Source organism: Centropristis striata, chromosome 20 (genome assembly GCF_030273125.1).
Source record: "Centropristis striata isolate RG_2023a ecotype Rhode Island chromosome 20, C.striata_1.0, whole genome shotgun sequence".
Taxonomy (NCBI): domain Eukaryota; kingdom Metazoa; phylum Chordata; class Actinopteri; order Perciformes; family Serranidae; genus Centropristis; species Centropristis striata.
In genome coordinates, this window is record NC_081536.1 from 13,641,237 (window position 1) to 13,661,044 (window position 19,808).

At 40.4% G+C, this 19,808-nt stretch overlaps 1 protein-coding gene and 1 non-coding gene across 3 annotated transcripts; both read left to right on the top strand.

Annotated features, from left to right (window-relative positions):
- Positions 1 to 490: 490 nt before the first annotated feature.
- ccar1 (cell division cycle and apoptosis regulator 1) lies at positions 491 to 17,543 on the top strand. Of its 2 annotated transcripts, none has more exons than XM_059359227.1 (26): positions 491 to 546; positions 1,628 to 1,789; positions 1,913 to 2,088; positions 2,212 to 2,343; positions 2,921 to 2,953; positions 3,424 to 3,620; positions 3,858 to 3,984; positions 4,323 to 4,442; positions 5,171 to 5,363; positions 5,542 to 5,686; positions 5,790 to 5,945; positions 6,098 to 6,323; positions 7,180 to 7,293; positions 7,616 to 7,782; positions 8,601 to 8,811; positions 10,000 to 10,083; positions 11,250 to 11,438; positions 11,748 to 11,939; positions 12,096 to 12,332; positions 12,428 to 12,557; positions 12,830 to 12,918; positions 13,607 to 13,747; positions 13,858 to 13,978; positions 14,429 to 14,611; positions 15,345 to 15,550; positions 16,473 to 17,543. In XM_059359227.1, the coding sequence occupies exons 2-26, from the start codon at positions 1,678 to 1,680 to the stop codon at positions 16,551 to 16,553; spliced, it is 3,762 nt and encodes a 1,253-aa protein (XP_059215210.1). In that variant the 5' UTR covers positions 491 to 546; positions 1,628 to 1,677; the 3' UTR covers positions 16,554 to 17,543. The 2 variants fall into 2 exon arrangements, with proteins under 2 accessions (XP_059215210.1, XP_059215209.1); XM_059359226.1 differs by lacking the exon at positions 491 to 546 and adding an exon at positions 770 to 1,077.
- On the top strand, positions 7,335 to 7,401 carry LOC131958825 (small nucleolar RNA SNORD98). Its single transcript, XR_009389315.1, has one exon. It is a non-coding gene; the product is annotated as a small nucleolar RNA SNORD98 (small nucleolar RNA).
- Positions 17,544 to 19,808: the final 2,265 nt, after the last annotated feature.

A 19,808-nucleotide genomic window follows, 5' to 3' on the forward strand; every position in this document is an offset into this window, starting at 1 on the left:
AAGATATGGTAACACTTTATTTTGAAGGTGTCTACATAAGAGTCACACAAGCCTGTCAGAAACATGACATGACAAGTATCATGAGCATTAATGTTACTTCAAAGTGTCATTAATGTTCATGACACATCCCATGTCATGCTCATGTCACTCTTATGTAGACACCTTCAAAATAAAGTGTTACCATATCTTGCATGAGTCACAAAGGCATGTTCCAAAAATTGCCTAACTCACATTTTATTTTGATTTAGGCATAATAAATCCGCTTAAACCACACACTTGACATAGGCCATTATCTAAAAGGGGTAAAATCACATGATCTGATCAACTGAGGATGTAGATGATTTTACCATAGGTGGCCGGCGCCATGAGGAGATGATTTAGGCAAAAAACAACAAAAATGTTGTCAAAAAATGACTTAGGCGATTCTTTTAACAGTGTGACGACTTGATTCACTAATCTCAGCTGCCTTGCCCCAGAGCATGATTTGGGCTCTCCTACGCGCGCATGCGTATTTTATGTCTTCATCGGCCGGCGCAGGGGACAGCGGTAAGCACTGTTGACAATTATAATTAAAGCATTTACTACGTAAATTATCATGAACATTTAATGTGCAGTTATTATCTGCGTGCAAGAGAGTTTTGCTGTTAGTGAATATGTGTTTCTGTTATTTTAAAATATTGACCATTTAGTGCAGCTGCCAGAGCCATCCAACGGGCCTCGATAACAAATCCAGCACGAGGCTAATCTGGCAACAAAGCTAACGACGTCCAAATGCTAAGTGTTAGCTAGTTATTAGTGTTTAGTCACTGGCGCTATGTCTGTCTTGCAGCACCTTTGCTAAACAAGGCAAGATTAAATAATATTGACCTAGCCATAGCCTTAAAGGCGCCAATTATCTTATGTTAAGCATACCAATAACAGCGTTAGCAGGCTAATAGACGTCAAACGTTGGATGGCTAGCGTTAGCTGCCAGCGCTAGCCGCTACTGTCAGGTAAAGTGGCTAACGTTAGCCAGCCTGCCGTTGCTGTGTCAGCAGTTTACGATACTAATCTTCGGAGCACTGCAGAAGGCAAAGGGTAAAATGTTTGTTTGTCCGTACAAATGAGTGATTTGTTCAGTCTTAGTACCTTGCCTCAAATGTCCTATTTTAGTTCTTCGTGTTAAGATTAAGCATTAAAAATTATAACACAATCTCAGATTAAAGGTTGTGCCTTCTCCAGTCAGTGTAAACAACACAATGGACGTGTCTCAAAGTCATCTACAATTTAACAAAGCATATTGTGTCCTTGTCCCCTTGATACTGCTTTTCATTAAGTTTTGATGCTAACCTACGACATTGGATGTTTATCTTAGCTCTCATTGTTGTTTGCTCTGTTTAACGTTCTTGCTAAATACATACTCAAGTAAACAGTGAACGGTTTTGGCCTTTTTAATTACAATACAGTTCAGGTTTATCGGGTAAACACAAGATTGTGTCATTTTTAATGCCTCAAATGTGTTTCACTGCTTATTTTGTATTCATTTGGCTGTGCATATTATCTAAATTCCTTTCCCCCTGGTACCTATTGGATGTCCTACTAAAATACCAATTTTTTCCTTTTTGCTTTTTCCTTTGTTTTGTTTCAGCGATAAGGATCGGCCTGGTGAGCAGAGACTGCCTTTAACCTGAGTGAGTCATGGCCCAATTCGGGGGACAGAAGAACCCGCCGTGGGCGACTCAATTCGCTGCCACAGCAGTGTCCCAGCCAGGCCACTCAGGACAGTCTCTTGATCTAAATAGCCTGCACTGTGAGTATTGCAAACCAGAGGGTCTGATCAGTTCAATGTCCTCCCCCATGTACAAAACACTTCCCATTTAGCATGTTTTTCCACAACTATCTGAATCTGGTTCCTTATCTTCCCTCTCTGCAGCTCTTGGTGTGCAGCAGCCGTCACTACTGGGAGCTTCCCCCTCTGTTTACTCTCAACAATCAGCCTTGGCTGCGGCCTCTCTCAGCAACCAGTCTGCTGCAAACTATCAGCTGTCTCAGCAAACTGCTGCCTTGCAGCAGCAAGCTGCAGCAGCTGCCGCTGCAGCACTACAGCAGGTCAGTCTCAGTGAGGGAGTCCAAAGCCCACTCAGCAATCTATGCATCTTTCAGTGATCATGTTACACTGCTTTTCGTTGTACTCAACCACTATCTCTCCCATGTTCTTTGTAATGTATACAGTCTCAGCTCAGTTCCGCTCTCCAGCAGTATCAGCAGCAGCAACAGCAACAACAACAACAACAACAACAACAACAGCAGCAACAGCAACAGCAGCAACCCCCTCAACAGCAACTGTACAATGTTCCTCATCAGGTGAAATATAGTCTCATTTGGCTTCATTTTGGAATGTCCCCTGCTCATACTACTTAAACAGCACAAAATAAATGACACAGGCATTATATCATTCTATTATTTATTATTGTATTATTCTTTATATTACAATTACTGCCATGGCTTCATATAGATTTTTATTTTTCACCCAATTAGAAGACTTAAGTGTGAGCAAAATGAGTTTAGGTCAGGTCATAAAGCAGTACATTTGAAATGCCCTAAGCTTTGTTCTGTCTGTGGGTAATATCTCTTTGTGCTCCTTTATTTAATTGAGATTAAATTGACTTAGTTTTCTTATGTAGTTTCCCTTATGCTTTAGTGGTCAGTATTTCTTAACAACTAGCAATTTTCTCTTGAGACAGATGATGTGAATGCAGGGTACTTTGAAACGACTACTCAAGTGGCAGTGTGTGTATACGTGGTACTAAATATATCTTGTTTCCACTAGCAGACTCCATTAGTAAACATACTACCATGGGCTGTACAGTATTGCAGTGTTGGCAAATCTATAACATATAGTAAAAACAAGGTTAACTCTTTTTTTCTTGTTTCTTTACAGCTTCCACAGCCTCAACAGGCACTGATTTCTCAGGTAATGTACAAAAACGGATACATTTGCCATATCAAAAAGTTCAGACTTACCATTGGAGTTGAATTACTGATTTTTGTCAAATAACTTATACATGTATATATTTTATTTTCTGTGTATATTGATTTGACACGTGTATCATGTTCAGTATCCCAAGGGGGTGAAGCCTCACCAAGTGAAAATAGATCTGTCCCATCTGTTTACATCTTGGCATTTGAAAACTGAAATCCAGGCCAAATTTTTCCATGCGTAACTAGATCAAAGCAGTTTTGATTTTTGAATTCTTTATGAATATTATTCATTGTTTCATATTCAGTTTGATTATGTTAGGGGAAATGCCAAATTTTGATTCGCTATAAAAATGTCTCCCTTTGTATTCTTGCAGAGCTTGAGCGATCATACTGACTACATACAACTTATGTGTATTCATAGTAACAATTTTTTGGATCTGTCCTTCTTTTGTGAACCCACAGCCCCCCGTTGCCTTGCCCACCAGCCTGAGCTTGTCCAACCCCCAGCCGACAGCCCAGATTACAGTATCCTACCCAACACCACGTTCAAGTCATCAACAGCAGACGCAGCCACAGAAGCAGCGAGTCTTCACTGGTGTCGTCAACAAGTTACATGACACATTTGGCTTTGTAGATGAAGATGTCTTCTTTCAGCTAAGGTGAAGACTATATTTCTTGTGAAAATATGTGTTGTTGGAATGATAAGTTAACCCTCATTACTTATATTTTCTTTATTGTGTGCATTACATTGAGACCCCCTTTCTTATGCCAGCCTTACCGTGTCTTTGTCCATACCCATTACTTGGCAACCATAACAGGTGCATTTTCTAGTTTTGAAACTGATCTGACTTGATCTACAGAGATGCTTGAATCCTTTTTTTTTAATATCTTTTCAGTGCTGTGAAAGGAAAGACTCCTCAGGTGGGTGACAGGGTCCTAGTGGAAGCTGTGTACAACCCAAACATGCCCTTCAAGTGGAACGCCCAGCGCATCCAGACTTTACCTCAGCTGGCAAACCAGTCGGTGAGAAAACTCAAGAGGTTGCATTTAGTTGCTTAGGAAGGCCATTGTGGGGTGCATTAATACAAGTCTATTATCACTCATGTTTACATATTCTTCTATTAAAAAATTGCCCTGTCTGCTACAAAAATGAATATACACACACATTGTTTAATTATTTCATATTTACTATGTTATATATTTACGTAATATTTTTCACATTTGAAAATGAGTTTCAATGGTACTTTGAGTTGCTCAAAATGTGACAAAAGAATTTGGGTTTGTTTGTTTTTTCCTTGATATGATATTTTCCCTGTACATCTCTGTCTTTAATTGACTGTTGTGTTCTCAATCCCTCCTAGCATCAGCAGCAGCCTCAGCCTTTACCTCAAGCTTCCCCACAGCTCGGCAGCCTTTACAATGAGCCAGGGATGCAGCTGCGCTACTCGGACATGCACTCCACTATGGACAACAGACAAAATGTAATCCCCGAGACCTGAATCACCCACTTTGTGTGTCCTTGTTCCTGCTCTGGTTCTTTCTTCTTCATTTTTTAATGCTATTGCTTCATTATTCATTTTTAAATTTTCTTTTGTGATAGACTACACCCTTTTAACCTAAGTTATATATCTTTTTTTTTTTTTTTTTTTAAACAAACTAATGTTGCGTAAGCTGTAACTTTTGTTTCAGAGGGTTTTTTGCAGTCTGGGCTTCTTAATATTGAAATCAGTTAATCTCTTTACAGGGACTTCGTAAATGAAAGGAAAAATACATAGAGGTTGTGTTAGATTACAGTATCTTTAGTAAAACATTTTGGTTTCAAGGACCACTCAAATCAGTACCACATCAAAATCCGATCTCAGCGCCATGTTTTTCTTTAGAAGTGCTGAGCAAGATGCAGAGCTTCTTTGTTCACTACATGCAGGAAATATCCTCAGATCATGCCTATATCCACACCTGGTATTCTTTGATTAGGATAGCCTATCAGGACACCTCTGAAACATCATTAAACTTTTTTACTGCCATTCAAGCAGATTTTCAGATTTTTCCCCATCTTCTTTCTTTCAAGTAACCACTGACCAAGACCTTTACAGTTCATCCTGTTATTTATTGAGCAGTCATTGCCATGTTAACTAAAATTGTTTCAGGTCTACTTCAGAACATATCCTCACCTCTACTTTTTTTTCTTTTTCCCTTTTTTCCCTTCTAGAGCCAGCCTCAACCCCCTAACATGATGAAGGCTGCCCCCACCATGATGCAGTCGCTACCTCCCCCAACCACGTTCAGTATTCCAACCCAGGCCCCCCCTCCTTCCCTCCTGCAGGCCCAGCTGTCTGCTGCCTCTCTGGCCCCTCTTCTCCAAAACCCTCCTCAGCCTCTGCTGCCACAGCCTCCACCCAAAGGTGAAATAATCGTCAGTGGGATAGCATTTATCTTGTATTGTGTGTATAAAGCCATAATGGATATAAAGTGGTTACAATTACTACTGTCTTTGCTCTGATGTTTTGGCACAGCACCACAAAATTCAAAGCTGGCTTTGTGTCATGTTGTTAAACAAGCTTCCCCCCTCCTTGTCTCTAGACGTGTTTTCCGGGGGTCTGCTTCAGCCCCCAGTTAGAATGATGCCACAGCCGCAGCCTGTCAGACGAATCGAGCCTCCACCTCGTTTCCCTAGTCGCAACGATCGAGGACCTGAGCTCATTCTCAGGACTAAAGAGGAACGCAGGTAAGATGCCCATGGGTATCACCTGAGATGGTCTGATATTTGTCAATAAAATATGTATTCTGCAAAAGTTACTCAACTTGGTGTGTATCCTTGAAATGTTTAGTCGAGACAGAGACCGTGAGCGTAGACGTTCAAGAGAGCGCTCGCCCACACGCAAGCGTTCCAGAGACCGCTCTCCCAGACGTGACCGATCGCCTCGACGGCCTCGCAGGGTGGTTCCTCGTTACACCGTCCAGTTTTCCAAGTTCAGCTTAGATGGGTGAGTACAATTTTTCTATTGTTTCATGCTGTTCATTTCATTGGAAACAGATAACTGAAGTGTTGCACTGTATGTCAACATGTAATTGCTGTGAAAGTCAACAGCATGTCCTAGTTTGTGCAGGTATTAACTGTCCCCTGTGGGTTCTCCAGCTCCAGCTGTGACATGATGGAGCTGAGGAGGCGCTATCAGAGCCTCTACATTCCTAGCGACTTCTTTAATGCTGTCTTCACCTGGGTGGATGCCTTCCCTCTGACAAGACCCTTCCAGTTCAGTAATGCCTGTAACTTCCACATCTTGCACAAAGAGGTGGATCCTCTAGTCAAGAACACAGCTGTGCTCGACCCCCCTGATGCCAACCACACCTACAGTGCTAAGGTATGACTGCAAATGATGAACGCATTGTATCAAATTCGGACCGAACTGTGACTCCTACACCAGACTATGAACCAAACCACAACATTTCTATACCATTACACCACTAGTGAACAATTCCACACAGTGAAATATGTAAAAACCATTGTCATTGATGCAATTATTAGGGAGCATATAATATAGGTAGGTGGCAGTGGGCAAGTAATGTAACTGATTTGTAATTAGCCTATGCCTGGACAGCATATAACAATGACTGCCGTGGCAAACCTAGTGGACTCAACCAAAAAACTACTGTAGAGAGATCATTATTGACTTCAAATTCACTAAATGGTTACTGGAGAAAATAATGCAGGCCATAAACGTTGTGGTGGAATTTAAGGAAAGATTCCTTAGTGAAAAGTATTTAAGAACTTGCTTGTCTTTAAGTATTTAATAAGCAACAATATTATAATATTTATAATCATTTAATATAAGTATTCAAGTACGTCACATCACACTAAACAGCTGACGGGGTTCTATCAGCAAAAAGGCTCAAGAAAATCTTTGCTCTGAACCAAGCTTTTATACAGTTCACTTAGTTAATAGTCCGATGACCTGTAGATTGTTATTTGCAGAGAGAGCACTTTGTCCTTCCATGCTGGAAATGCATGATGATACATGTTTGATTGCACAGTGAATAGATGTACATCTATATTGATCCAGGCATTGTAAGCATGTGGCCAACTCAATTCAAGGTACAGAAGTTCAGAGTTTAGTCGTTACAGAACACATCAAATTACTTTTTCCCCAACAGTTGTCAAAGCAGGGTTTAATTTCATTAATATGATTATAACTGTATTTTGGTCTCTTTATGGTTCAGGTGATGCTGCTGGCGAACCCCAGTATAGAGGAGCTCTATCACAAGTCCTGTGCTCTGGCAGAGGACTCCCAGGAAGTCAAAGACTCCTTCCAACATCCTGCTAGACTCATTAAGGTACATCAAACTTTTTCCATGCTTTGCCGTGCACATGAGCTGACAGTGATGCAAAGATCCTATTCCATTGCTGAATACTCACAATGTGGAAAACTGCTAACTGACGTTGGCTCCCCTCGTTGTGTTTTTTTTAGTTGGATGTGGATCGTCAGACATGTGATTATTTGAACATGCTACTGACCTCTTTGTCTTTCTCTCTGTCTCTATCCTTTTTTTTGCTCTTTCCACCCTCCACGCCCTTTATCCATTGTCATTCCCTGTTTCCATCTAATCGAAACTATTCTGTGGCTCTCCTTTGTACTCGTCTGTCTTTCTCCTTTAGTTTTTGGTGGGAATGAGAGGTAAAGATGAGGCCATGGCCATTGGTGGCCACTGGTCTCCCTCTCTGGATGGAGCCGACCCAGAGAAGGATCCCTCGGTCCTTATAAAGACAGCCATACGCTGTTGCAAGGCACTCACGGGCATAGATCTTAGTCTGTGCACTCAGTGGTAAGAGCTGTTATTCTCTTCAATATTTATTTTTCTTATTGCTTGTACTTCTGTTTAACAACTCGCACTAAAATCCCAAATTGAGTAACACAATCTCACTACTTCTGTACAAAATCTCATCCTGGACGTGTTGGGTGATATTTTTGTTTCCTTTTTTATATTAATGATTATTTTATTGTTAATTTGCTACCTATTATTTATTATAATTTATTGTGTTGTGCATTGTTCTTTTTGGCCTTTTTGTGTGTTGTCGTCTTGGCTCTCTCTTTCTGTCACACTCTCTATACATAATGCATATTTCATTGTGATGAAAATCCAAACGCATGGACTGTGGCTGGAAGCAGTAGCCTGGACCAGAAGACACTGCCATTACGTTGTTTTCTTAATTTATTTTCCTATTCTCCCTGTTAAATATCTTACATATTTAACTGGCTTTCACTGTCCTGTTGATTCTGTCTCTCTTCGCACAACCCTAATGTAGTGCGTTAAGTGTATCCTAGGTTAAATGCAGAGCACTCATCCATAATTGGCTGAAGCTATAATGGGGATGAATTTGGGGATGTGATTTATTTTATGTGATTGTCTGTCAACTTTCTCAAAATGGCTGCCGTAACCTGTGACAACAGTTGGAGAGCTGCAGACTGGGTCCATTTGCTGTGTGTTGTGAGGGAGAAGGGTCACTGTAATGATATGTAAAATCATTCAGTGAGCTCATGGGAGGGAGTAGCTGTAGAAGGCTCGCCTTAGCAAGGCTTGCCTTTTATTCTGTGCCCTGACCAGAATGTTTCTTTCCAATGCACCCTCTTCCTTTGCGACAGGTATCGTTTTGCAGAGATTCGCTATCATCGGCCGGAGGAGACACACAAGGGGCGGACAGTCCCTGCTCATGTGGAGACAGTGGTTTTGTTTCTTCCGGATGTTTGGCATTGTCTTCCTACCCGCTCAGAGTGGGAGGTGCTGTCACGGCGACTCCGGGAGCAGCTGGCTGAGAAGCTGTCGGCCGAGCGAAAGGAGGCGGATGGAGAACAGGCACTGAACCGCTAATCCCTCTCTTCTCATTTCCGCTTCTCACAGGAAGGCACAGGAATTACAAAAAAACAAGATACACATCAGACACAAAGCACACCTCACCATTCACGCAGACAGACACGAACACAGGCAGATTATTGTTCCACTAAACCTCACCTAGGCGTCTTCTGTTTACTCCTCCACCTGTCCCTTCTCCTCTGCTCCAACTCCTCCATTCCTCCATCAGCACATCCACCTTCCCTCACATCCAGCAGACACATACAGTGGAAGCAGTGAGACTAGGTTGTGTTGTGTAGGCCCGCAACTGATAAAACAGCTTCCAGCTCCTCAAACACCTCGTAATTGGGTAGTAATCTGGGCATAATCATCCGTGCTAATCCTGCCATTTTGCTCTGCACAATTTTAAACAAAACTTTCTTAACCTGCTTTCAGTGTAGGTGCTTTCAATTTAATTAAGCAATGGTCTCAAATAATTTCTCAAATTTGGGCCAGTGGTGACTTTCTAACACTGGAATCTGAAATGTTTCTATACGCTGGAATCTGTGGAGTCAGTTGCGTGTAAATGATGTGTTGGTTGTAGAAATGTGTATTTTTATGATTTCCATATCAATTTGATATCATCTGACTTCGAAAAGAGAACCTCCCCAAAGTCCCGTTTCTTGTCTGTTCTTGTTGTTGGATTCTACATTCTCATTTGGACTATCTTTAGAATTTGGTTTTTCCAGGGCAGTTGGTTGGACAGATGGCTCCTATCTGATGTAGGTGTATAAACCCCATTAATGGCAATACCCAATACCCCAGTCATAGACCATGGTAGGGCCACCCTATCCTCACTCCGTTTGGAGACCAGCTTCAGTTCACCTGATGTACCTACACACCTTTTGGTCACACCTCTCATTGATTTTTACCTTTTTTTGTGTTCCACAGATTGATTGATTGGCAGCTGGGGGGCATTTCTGTTGGTTTTTTATAAGAGCTAGAGAGCTTCCCTGTGTACGCTTCAGTAGCAGAGGACTTAAACACAGTCGAGAGCTCACTAGGACGAGACAATGAAAGACAGATGTGACCTTGCTTCTTGCACGGATCAACTTTAAAGTTCATTCAGGCCACGAGCAGCATACTGACAGTTTGTTATCCCACCTCTTTCTTTCTCTCTGCCTGTCTCTATCTTAATGATTTCCTGTCAAGGAGGAAGAGGAGAAGGATGACGACGAATCGAAGGACGTTAGTACTCCCACTCACTGGGCTAAGCTTGACCCGAAATCAATGAAGGTAAGATTCAAGGAGAAAGCCTCATCCTCACTGATAAAGCTAAGATAACAGGAACTTAAGATATTTAGGGCCCGAGCAGGCAACGACCTGCGAGGTCCCTATTGTATTTCGAATGATTATTTATTTTTTTTTTTTTTTATTATTCTCGTACCCAAATGATCGCATATTTCACTGCCTGAACATACCCCAAAACTCATGAAACTTTAAATATAAGTCACACCTGGTGAAAAATTTTATAATCTATTGTCATCCTGAATTTCCACCACTAGGTGGCGCTATAATAAAGGAAAGTGCGTTTAGGCTAATAACTTCCACATACTTTATCACACATTCAAATCCTTATCAAATCATTATATCCACGCGTTCACTGAGTTATGCTGAATCTCGTGATATAGGCCATGCCCATTTTCGCCTACCGTTTTTTTTTTTCCCGCAAATTCGCGAAATGTCGTAAACCTACTTTATCGCACTCCTCCTAGGCAATTTCATCGTTTTGCACCAAACTTTGCACACAGAATCTATGGACCCTCATGACAAAAACTTATTAAAAGAATTTTGATTACCCAAAGAATACTCAAGTTATTAAATAACAACTTCCTGCAGGTGGTGCTATTTTCAACACAAAACACGAAGTGTTGCATATCTCCACATTGGTGTGTCTGAATGACATGAAACTCAGGTTACTACTTCCCCACGAGCCCCTGAGACTCTCTGCAAAATTTTGGCCGATTACCCCTACGTGGCGCTCTTTAAATTGAAGTATTTTATATCTCCACATCAGTTGGTCGGATTAACACCAAATTTGGTATACTTATTGTCAATGCCCTCCTGAGGATAACCCTTGAAGGTTTTATTGATCGGCCCCTAGGTGGCGCTCTGGCGGCAGTTTAATTTAATGACTGCCAGTGTGCCCAGACCATAACACTTAAGGCAATGAAATTCATAGGGGTGGTATAGACTGGCCCCTGTAACGCACACGCCCCGACGGCAGCATGCCCCGACACGCGTGTACTGCGAGGGCCCGTTCAGTACTGCGCGCAGTCCTAGTTATCTTTGGACCTGCATCATCTAAATATGTTAATTATTGTGTATGGAGAACTGTTTAGATTACTTCTGTCCTGAGGTTAAATGTGCATTTTTTATGTCTCTGTTGCCTTCCCTTATAGGTAAATGACCTGCGTAAAGAGCTCGATTGTCGCTCTCTAAGCTCTAAGGGGTTAAAGTCGCAACTGATCGCCCGCCTGACCAAGCAGCTGAAGGTGGAGGAGCAGGTAGAGGAGTCCAAGGAGCCTGAGAAACCAGAGAGCAGTGCTGTTGAGGAAGAGGAGCCAGCTCGCACTGAGGAAGACAGAGAGGTAGAAAGAATTTTATTGATTTATATTTAAAAATCATTAATTTATTTTTGAGTTTCCCGCAATATGAATTGGTCAATGATGAGAAATCATGCACCACGCTGAACCTGTGATGGATAACACTTCCACATTTTCTGAGACCTAAAGTTGGGGGAAAAAAACTTTGCTTTCTTTCTTTGTACAGAACAGCTTTGCAGTGGTTACTGAGAGGAAAAATTGACATTTTCCAGTTTAATTTGAAAAAACTTCCAAAATTAGGTTTGTCTCAAATTTCATCTGAAGTGTTTTCTAACTGAAGTTCTTCTCTGTTAGGAGGAGGAGAAGAAGAGACAGGAGGAGCTGGAACGCCAGCGGAGGGAAAGGCGCTACATCCTCCCTGATGAGCCCACCATCATCGTTCACCCCAACTGGGCAGCCAAGAACGGCAAATTTGATTGCAGTGTCATGTCCCTAAGTGTGCTGCTGGACTATAGACTGGAAGATAACAAGGAGCACTCTTTTGAGGTGAGAATTACTGGACACTTTTATGCTTTATTTAATGAAAGTCTACAGTACTATAATATAATACTTGTATGTAAAACAGTTGAAAGTTTTTATGTTACACATACATTTTATTCATTCTATTCAGGTTGATCATGCATATCTTCTTTTTCTGTCCAGGTTTCTCTTTTTGCTGAGCTGTTTAACGAGATGCTACAGAGAGATTTTGGCTACCGCATATTCAAAGCCCTGGCTGCTTTTCCTACCAAAGACGAGAAGAAGGAAAAGGAGAAGAAAGCCAAGAAGGAGGCGGAAAAGAAGGAGGCGGAAAAGCGTGAAATAAAGAAGGAAAAAGAAGAGGAGAATGAAGAACCAGTAACAAAGAAGACTAAAGAGGATGAGGAAGACAAGAAGAAGGTAAGCCTCTCAATCCTGTTTGGTCTCTTCTTTTTTTTGGTCACTTTTCCATAAATGATGTGTTTTCATACAGTTGTGCGACTTGTGTTTTTCAGTGCGATGATAAGACGGTGAAAAAGGAGTTATCTCGAGACGAAGAGGAGAACGAAGATGATGGCAGCACGGCCAATGCTGAAGAATACGACCCTATGGAGGCTGAAGATGCAGAGGATGATGACGATGATGGTACTGCACTCACTGCTCACATCATTTTCTTTATTTTTGAGTTTCCCACGATATAAACTGGTCAATGATGAGAAATCATGCACCACGCTGAACCTGTGATGGATAACACTTCCACATTTTCTGAGACCTTAAGTTGGGAAAAGCATTCCTTTTTTTGTTTCTGTCTGTTTTCACACTAATTAAACACACAGCATAATGTTAATACAAATATTTATTGGTACTTGTTCAATTTTTACAACTTTCCATCTAAATATTCCATTACTATTCATTAGACAAAGATGATGAAGACTCCAATGACAGAGACAGGAAGGACCGCAAGGATGACCGCAAGTCGTCGAAAGAGAGGTCCTCTAAAGACAAGGTTGGTAGGCGTATTATAAGGAAAGTTATTTATTGAAATGGGGTTGTCTGCGGTACTTTTCCTTAGTGGTGTAATACCTACAGTAGACTTCAATCCTTGTCTCATGAATGGAGACAAACTCGCTGTACTCGGTAAGCCTCCAGTTTGGAGAAGCAAGCAGGAGGACAGACATGGGAGCTAAGGAATATTTTGCTGTGGATGGGGGCAGCAGCTGAATGTATTTTAGCCACTGTATATGCTTTCATAGATCATGAGTTGCAGGCTACACTCTGTGTCAGTAGTCCATCTGGACAATGATCTGGCTCAATTTGAGCTTTGCTACAGAAAAGCCCAGTCTCACTTCATTCAGGATCCTTCCTTCGGTGATTTCTGAGACGTGGACTGGTACAATACTAATAACTGCCACATATAAAGTATTAATAAGATTCAGAAAGATGTTTTTCATTGTGAATATTCAGACTGGTGAAGAGCTGTAAACTTCCTTTTTTCTCCTTGCTTCTGTGATTGTACTTCTGCCTGCTTCTCCAAACTGGGGGCATGCCATCCGCAGTCTACTGTAGCTAATGCACTGACTGTGGATCAGTACCTCATGCAGCTCCACATCAGTAAATTCAAGCTATTGCTTTGAGACACTGATGTAGCATATTCATGATTTTTGGTATGAATGTGGTTGTTGTTTTTAATTCAGGAGAAGAAGCAGATGGTCACACACAACAAGGAGCTGCTGATGGCATTTGTGTACTTTGACCAGAGCCACTGTGGCTATTTGCTGGAGAGAGACCTGGAGGAGATATTGTACACACTGGGACTGCACCTTTCTCGTGCTCAGGTGAATAACACACAACCCTAATAATCATCTTGATTTGTTTCTGGATCTGTGCATCCGTGATTCTTAATCTGTTTTATGCACTCACTGCCTGTTTGCATGTCTGTTTCCAGATTAAGAAGCTGTTGAACAAGCCGGTGGTCAGAGAGTCGTGTTACTACCGTAAACTGACAGACAGGGGGAAGGATGAACCCATTCCTTCCTTTAATGAAGCCCAGATAGAAAACCTCATAGGTGAGCTAACATTGGCCTTTATGGTTAAACATGTTACAGTCAATAAAGCACAATGTTTGAATCTATGATGACATAGAAATTGTCATAATATGGTACTACATGATGGTACTTCACTCACTGCTAACATCACTTTCTTTATTTTTGAGTTTCCCACAATATGATTTGGTCAATGATGAGAAATCATGCACCACGCTGAACCTGTGATGCATAACGCTTCCACAGTTTCTGAGACCTTAAGTTGGGAAAAACATTCCTTTTTTGGATCTTTTATATGTTTCTGTCTGTTTCCACACTGATTAAACACACAACATAATGTTTATAAAAAGATCTATTGGTACTTGTTCAATTGTTTCCCAAATTCCCCAATAATGAGCTATTGCGACCATATGATGAAGGGCTGCTGCAGCAAGCTCTTTTCTCTTATAAAATTCTTCCTCATCTTTCTGTCAGGTAACCGAGGACTGCTTCCTGCTCCGAAAACTCGTGCACCAACTGAGACCAATGAGTCTAGTAATCTGATCGTGTATAATGGAGCCATGGTCGACATCGGCAGCATGATGCAGAAACTGGAGAAGAGTGAGAAAGCAAGAGAGGAAATAGAGCAGAAGCTCATGGTGCAGGATGCCAAAATGGGTATGATTTCAATCTTATTATACAGTATATGTTGTCTTTGGGAAAGCTTTCACAGTGTCATGAGTTGCAGGCTACACTCTGTGTCAGTAGTCCATCTGGACAATGATCTGGCTCAATTTGAGCTTTGCTACAGAAAAGCCCAGTCTCACTTCATTCAGGATTCTTCCTTCTGTGATTTCTGAAACGTGGACTGGTACATTACTAATTACTGCCACAAATAAGTTATAAATGAGATTCAGTAAGATTGTTTTTCATTATGAATATTCAAGAGTAGTAAAGGAAATAGCTAAAAGGTTCTCTACAGACACATTTAGGAAAGAATTCAGAGACTTATTTCTCCCATCAGGGGAAAAAATGTCCTTGTCTCACCAATACTAAAGCCACAATAAAACAAATACAAATCATCAGGGCTGTAGTAATGACCAAAAAGAGCTGACTTTTGTTTGATAAGATTAGTATTTCCAGTATAATGCAGCTTGAAAAACAATTTATCCATAAATATTGTATTTTTTATTTTTTTTATTTCAACAAATGACTTTCCAGGTAGACACTTTTTTTACACTAGTTTGCGCAAGTGCTTTTTTAAATTTTTAATTTTTTTGAATAGTTTATAAGTCTGAGGAGTAGAGAAGTATAATTTTACCTGTAGTTGCTTCTTGGCAGCCACTGTGCTCAAACTGGTGACCAGCCTTCATTCTAATCCTTCATCTGACTCTGTTTTGTCACATTCCAGATGAAGATGCAAAGGTTAAAGCTCAGGTGGAGCAAGCCAACAAATCCTTGTCCAAGGAGCTGGAGGAGCTGAAAAGTACACTGAGCCAAACGGAGCAGACTCTGAAGTCTACAGAGGAGCAGAAGACCATCTACCACAACCAGATAAGCAAGACGTCCAACACCCTGATGTCCAGCTTCAAAGAGCTTCTGGCAGTGCTGAAAAAGGTTTTTATAAACATTTTTAAATAAATTGCTGTTCATCCATTAAATATACATAGCAACAGATAACTATAGTAAAGCCCATGGCTCTGAAATCCCTTACTAAAATCTGTCAAAAGACAAAATTCTTGGCAGGAAAATCAGGGTTGTTGAATAGATCAACATCAAAGATATAAACCAGTTCTTTAGTTCAATCTCCCTGTGACTATGCTGCCACCTCCTGGTTTAATAGTCAACTACAGCTCATCAAAAACCAACTCCAGACTGCATAAAACAAGTTACTTTTTTACAGTTCCCTCCCTGTACCCATCTTGATTTGGCATATTTCAAGCAACTTTTTTCTTCCAGTTGGAAAAAATAGCCATACAAATTAAGTTTGGAACTTAAATATTGTCCACCTACTTCCATTGTTTTAGAGACAATAACACAACAGATTGTCTCAGAGTTCAGTGATGAAATTTTACGTTTTTGTGCTCTTTTAAAAAAAATGTTTTTACAATAGCACAGTAGAAGAACATATTTTTTAATTTTCAATATAATGTTGATTTACTTACATGTTTCTTTTGTCATCCTGTTTCATCCATCTTTCAGGTAGCTGTTCTTCCCTTTTCAGTTAGCTATGTTTCTAGATTCTGTGAAAGCAGGTCACAGTCTTGGTTGGTGCTTACCATACCTAAAATTAATTATTTTCATTTTAGTTTTCTGAATGTAATAATTTGAAAAGGTGCTACAAGACTTTTAGGTTTGTACAGCTGCAGTCTTTACGTTAATCTGACGGTTTTAAATGCAGACTTGTGCTGTGTGGGGCGTGATTTGAAAATGTTATCAAGTCTGACCTTGTATTAAGTCGTAAAAGTTACAAGAGTCCTTATTCAGACACCAGAGCGATATTAACACGTTTCAAATGAGCTGTTTTTCTGTCTCTTAGGATCAAGAAGTAGACGAGTCTGGTGACGAAGTTTCCGGCGATCACATTCGGGCGTCGCAAACAAACGGCGCTGATAAATGAGTGACAAATTTCAAACAAATGAAGCTAATCTGTAACACTGATTATCTTTAAAAACTGTAAATATTCACTAAACAAGCTTAATTTGGCAGTGTTTTATTTGGACCTATTGTCTCCTAAGTACATGTATAAATTTATTAATGAATTAGTTCCTTTGTGTTAATTTGACCTCAGTTTCTGTGTACAATAGATTTCTTTCTGAGGAGTTACTTTTCTTATCCAGAATAATTTGAACGATGACAAAGCTTTGAAGCACTTATTTTCATAGTTTGAAGTAAGTTCGGTTCAGTTGCTAATACTTCTCTTTGCCATTGCTTTAGCTTTGTTATGGCCAATAAAATGCCATGTTGTAGATTTAAATGCCAGTTTGTGTGAGTTGTACTTTTCAGAGATTTTTGTTTTTCTAATGAGCAATAAGGATGCTATTTATGTGCGAGAGAATTCATTAAAAAATATATTTAAAAGAAACTAATTTTGGATGGAAAAGGGTGGGTTCAGACAGAATTTCTTTGTAAATCGCCCCCATCGGCTGTTTAACCACACCGTGTTCAATAAACACAATCAGTTTGTAGTTCTTTTATTTTGCTGATTTAACCGGTTTCTGCTCTTTGTTCAATCACATGGCTATGCATGGTTCCTGCTTCTCTTGGACCTTTTTGCTGTCGGCCCCTCCTGACTGTATCCACCGACTGCTGCACTGTTCCATGTTTTACTGTGACAAACATCTGTCTTGTTTCCTGAAAAAAAGGAAACTTCATGTGAACCAAAAGATAAGCTCAATGAATGTGTTTTTTCTGCTGAAGGAATCTCTGCTGCAAAGACATGAACATTTTGAAAATCCATCTCTGAACTTGTGTGCGTTGGTGTGGGTTGTTCTGGAAAAGAGGCACAATTGCATTAAAATGTGCTCCAAAGCAGGCAATTTTATTTTTCTATTGAAAATGTGCTCTATGGATGTGTTGTGCAAGAGTAAAGTGGTCCATTTTAACACTACAGTGTGTCTGCATTCTGACTTGTACCTGTCGTTTTCCTGTACTTATGAAATCTCTACTGAGGAAGGGAACAAATCTGAATCAAGCAATGGTGACATTTGTGGCACAAATGAGCAGATTTAATTGATAAAAAAGATAATATATCTACAGTAGTGTTCAATATAATAGCAGTCCAATGTGACTAACCAGATTAATGCAGGTTTTTAGTATATTTTTTATTGCTACATGGCAAACAAGTTACCAGTAGGTGCAGTAGATTCTCAGAAAACCAATATAGCAGTATCTGCTGTTGACTTTACAAACACAAAATTATTTTGTACAAACTCTTTTGTTTCTAGGATTTATCAATCCTGTGAATCACTAAACTAATATTAATTTACATTTCTTGGTTTTGCTTCAGAAACAGCATTTTTTATGTATGCCACAAGTTCTCATTTGTATTAAGGTCCGGGGATTGGGCTGGCCACTCCATAACATCAATGTTGTTGGTTTGGAACTAAGATTTTGCTCCTTTACTCGTGTGTTTGTGGTCATTGTCTTGTTGAAACACCCATTTCAAGGCCATGTCCTCTTCAGCATAAGGCAACATGAGCTCTTCAAGTATTTTGACATATGCAAACTGATCCATAATCCCTGGTATGTGATAAATAGGCCCAACACCATAGTAGGAGAAACATGCCCATATCATGATGCTGCACCACCATGCTTCACTGTCTTCACTGTGTACTGTGGCTTGAATTCAGAGTTTGGGGGTCGTCTCACAAACTCTGCGGCCCTTGGACCCAAAAAGAACAATTTTACTCTCATCAGTCCACAAAACGTTCCTCCATTTCTCTTTAAGCCAGTCGATGTGTTCTTTGGCAAATTGTAACCTCTTCTGCACATGCCTTTTTTTTAAACAAAGGGACTTTGCGGGGGATTCTTGTAAATAGATTAGCTTCACACAGACGTCTTCTAACTGTCACAGCAGGTAACTCCAGACTGTCTTTGATCATCCTGGAGCTGATCATTGGCTGAGCCTTTGCCATTCTGTTTATTCTTCCATCCATTTTGATGGTTGTCTTACGTTTTCTGCCACGTGTCTCTGGTTTTGCGCTCCATTTTAAAGCATTGGAGATCATTTTAGCTGAACAGCCTATAATTGTTTGCACCTCTTTATAAGTTTTCCCCTCTCCAATCAACTTTTTAATCAAAGTACGCTGTTCTTCTGAACAATATCTTGAACAACCCATTTTCCTCAGGCTTTCAAGGAGAAATGCATGTTCAGCAAGTGCTGGCTTCATCCTTAAATAGAGGCCACCTGATTCACACCTGTTTTTTCACAAAATTGATGACCTCACTGATTGAATGCCACACTGCTATATTTTTTAACACACCCCTTTCAACTAATTGCCCAATTGCACAGCCTTAAGCGTGCATATCACGAATGCTGGGTCTTGTTGGTTTTCTGAGAATCTACTGCACCTGCTGATACCTTGTTTGCCATGTAGCAATAAAAAATATACTAAAAACCTGGATTAATCTGGTAAGTCACATTGGACTGCTATTATATTGAACACTACTGTACTTTTGCATATCTGCGTTTTCTCTTATCACATTGTTTAAATTCATTTTCATAGTCGCCAGACAGGAGGGGAGAGGTTATAATGAAGCATGTTGTCTTTGAGTTTGTGAGAGGAACAGGGAGGCTCCTGCTTCACAGCCTCTTGTAGATCATTTACCTTTGAAGCTTTTGTTCCCTGAGATTTCTACTCCTTCTCACCACTGGACTTTTCTGACCTCCTGTCGATGTAATGCTACATTTGTTTCCTCTCCCGTCACTCCCTTCGCAAGCAAACACTTACCTTCAATGTGCTTTCCTTCCGCACATGGTGACACAATTACAAGAGAGTTTAATGAATTTTTCAGTAATTAGTTATTCAATAATCACTCCGTCATAGATCTCTGATATGATTGTGGCAAAACAGTCATAGACAATTTCCAGTTTTACTGGAGGCAATCAAGATTTTTTTCCACACCTTTTTATTTAAATTCACTCCCTTTTTTCAGTACTTTAGGCAGGTGCTGCAGCTGTGAAACTGGCTAGTTCCCACCAAGACCTAGTTCCCATTACAAAAAAACTTAGCAGGAAACATCTCCGTCTGTTTCTAGCAGCTTGTCTCTGTCATTTCCTACAGAACAATGACTATCAGTCACCCAGTACTTTGGTTATGTGGCTGCTTTTGTCCTGATGTCATGCTCTCAATGCTTGACAAACAAACCTCAT

Bases quoted from the DNA above. Each gene is read 5' to 3' on its own strand.
- ccar1 (XM_059359227.1), top strand. From the start codon at position 1,678: ATGGCCCAATTCGGGGGACAGAAGAACCCGCCGTGGGCGACTCAATTC. The intron at 4,443-5,170 runs GTAATCCCCGAG...TTTCCCTTCTAG, and splicing joins CTATGGACAACAGACAAAAT to AGCCAGCCTCAACCCCCTAA. The intron at 15,551-16,472 runs GTTTTTATAAAC...TCTGTCTCTTAG, and splicing joins TTCTGGCAGTGCTGAAAAAG to GATCAAGAAGTAGACGAGTC.